The 2,933-nt window shown below is 46.5% G+C and overlaps 1 gene segment (V, D, J or C); it reads left to right on the top strand.

Moving 5' to 3' along the window:
- Window positions 1–1,236: 1,236 nt before the first annotated feature.
- Window positions 1,237–1,812, top strand: LOC130022827 (immunoglobulin lambda variable 3-21-like). The segment is given in 2 exon segments: window positions 1,237–1,282; window positions 1,499–1,812. Coding segments are annotated over 2 exon segments (360 nt in total).
- Window positions 1,813–2,933: the final 1,121 nt, after the last annotated feature.

The raw sequence follows: 2,933 nt of genomic DNA, 5'->3' as shown, positions 1-2,933 counted from the left end.
GTCTGACTCCTTTAGAATCTGAACTTTCTTGTTGTGTGCCAAGTGGCAAGACCTGCAAGGTACGGCGGGGAGGGGCTCCTGGGGAACTAGGGAACTTTGATGCATTGTAAAGAGGCCCTGAGGAACTGTGATGCTGATGAAACCATGACTTGTCAGAGATTAGTCAGCCACTAATAAGGTGCTGTGGGGAATTCAGAGCTGTCTTCAATGTTGCTCAGTTCAGGAACACATAGTTCTGGGATTCAAAGCAGAATTGTTTTCAAACAGGGAACCTAGGATATGAAGTGTGTGTGTGTGTGTGTGTGTGTGTGTGTGTGTGTGTGTGTGTGTTGGTGAACACACCATACCTGGCTATACTCAAGATTTTTGACTTTTCACTCTTGCATTGTTCCTGATGGAGTCTGGGGACAGTATTTGGTGACAGGGATCAAACCTGGGCAGTCTGTGCATAGGGAAACACCTTCCCCGCTATATTATCTCTCCAGAAACAGCATCTGAAAATATTTGCTATTTAGTCTGTTGAACATTTTCATCTCCATTAAAGTAAAGTAAAGTAAAGGCCCTCCCGTTGATTGTCGATTTGCTCGAGCGGGCCCAGTAACGTCTCCATTGGAGACTTTGTTGTTACTGTGTCTGGCATATCGAATACTCTCGGTAGCTTGCCGGGCTCTCCGAGAGGGGCAGAGGAATCGAACTCGGGTCGGCCATGTTGGCCGCTTGTAAGGCAAACGCCCTACCCGCTGTGCTATCACTCCAGCCCATCATCTCCATTAGAATCTGGTAACAAGAAAGATCCACTATCATTTACTTAAATCAAGTAATAAAGGTAATTTTTATTATTTTATAAATTTTCCCAAAACTACAGGAAACAAACGATAAAAATCTTTTTAATGAAATCCTTGTAATTTACGCCAATATTTCATACCATATATAAATTTATTTATTCTGAAAACGTATTGTGTTAATGCCATAGCCACCACCTAACTACACAAAATTCCCATAACCCACTGAGAAACAAAAATTGTCAGGGAGATGCCACTAAGAAGCAGGTGGGCACTAAATGGCCAGCTCCGCCCTCCCTGTGTCCCTTGGGTTTGGGCCCTTTTCTGTAGAAACAGACCCGAAGCAGCAGCTCTGAGCCTGGCTGATTTGCATAGCCAGCAGCTCTCTGCCTGAGGGGATAAGAGGGGATCAGGAGGAGTTCAGTCTCCGGTGCCAGGATCCCAGCCCCTCACCATGGCCTGGACCACGCTCCTCCTGGGCCTCCTGGCTCACTGCACAGGTGATGTGTCCAGGCTGAAAACAGCCCCAGGGACAAGCTCTGGGTCATCCTTGTCCTTGACTGAGCTAAGCAGGGCACCGGTGTAAAATGCCCATCACCCTGATGGAGGGTGGAGTGTGGGTGGTGGGGTCCCACAGCATTACTTCAGGTTATGAACATGGGGATCTTGGCAGAACTGAGCTTCCTCCTTACCTGACCTCTCCTTCTCTCTTGCAGGTTCTGTGTCTTCCTATGAGCTGAATCAGTCACCTTCATTTTCGGTGAACCCGGGAGGGGAGGCCAAGATGACCTGTAGGGGAAACAACATTGGAAGAAAAGCTGTTCAATGGTTTCAGCAGAAGCCAGGCCAGGCCCCTGTGCAGGTCATATATGGTAACAGCAACCGACCCTCGGGTATTCCTGACCGCTTCTCTGGCTCCAACTCTGGGGACACGGCCACGCTGACCATTAGCGGTGTGCGCACTGAGGATGAGGCCGACTATTACTGTCAGGTGTGGGACAGCAACAATGCTCACAGCGACACAGACTGATGGGGAAGTGAGACACAAACCTCTGCCCTCGGTCACACTCTCCTCAGGCCAGGAACCGGGTAAACGCAGCAATGAGCTCATGTAGTCCTGAACCTAAATGGGAGATTCAAGGGTCCCCTCTCCTTCCAGCCCTGCAGTCACACTCCACACAGGAGCCACCAGGGATGGATTTGGAGAGAAAACAGGGTAGATTTATTACAACTGTGTACAACTGTACATGAGGGCACTATTGGCAGACCAACATGGAGGGAGTCACACTGCTGCTAGGATTGGTGTTGAAACCTAGTAGGGCAAGTCATGTAGTAGAACCAGTGAGATGCGAGTGTCCATGTGACATCAGTGATAAGAGTAGCTTTCACTCGTTTAACACATTTTGGCTTTTCCTAGAGTGGCAGAGTTGGTCGTGCAGAGGGTTAGAAACACTATTTTCTCTACACTTTCTCCCTTGTTTTCACTTCACCCAAGGCACCTGCAATAACATTCAGTAAATACTTTAATCGCTGCACAAAAGTTCTACGAGCATTCTCATTTCCACACTTTACAGAAGGGAAAGTTGAGGCACTCAGGATGAGTAGGAGCTCAAGTGTGAAAATAGTTTAGCAAAATCCAATTAGATTCTGTCCCAACTTCCTTCTCCTCACCACCATACCGGTGATTGGTGGGTGATTGGTGAGGGCGGGATGATTGGGGAACACCTAGCTGTGCTCAGGGATCATTCTTGGCAGTGCTCAGGGGACAAAAAGGGATACTTGGATTTGAACCCATGTAGACTACTTTCACGTCAAGTCCCATACCTACTGTATTACTTACCCCTTCCACTATCTTGATGACTTTAAAAATAACCCTGATCTCTCTGAAAATTCCAGAAATTCTCCATATTGCGTATGTGCACACACACACACACACACACAGAAAGAGAGAGAGAGAGAGAGAGAGAGAGAGAGAGAGAGAGATTGTGACTATGTATTGTGTCCCTGTCCGGTGGAAATAACATTTTCCTTAAAGGTGCAATTTAAAATATTATGTAATTTGCGTTAAAAAGAAATAATTGGGATTAATTCTCAATCTATTTTGTCAATTCTTTAATTAAAAAGACTTACCTCAACTACATACTTAATATA

Source organism: Sorex fumeus, unplaced genomic scaffold (assembly GCF_029834395.1).
Source record: "Sorex fumeus unplaced genomic scaffold, SorFum_2.1 ptg000021l, whole genome shotgun sequence".
Lineage (NCBI taxonomy): Eukaryota > Metazoa > Chordata > Mammalia > Eulipotyphla > Soricidae > Sorex > Sorex fumeus.
Note: the sequence above shows the minus strand (reverse complement) of the source record. Positions and strands in the feature narration are given on the sequence as shown.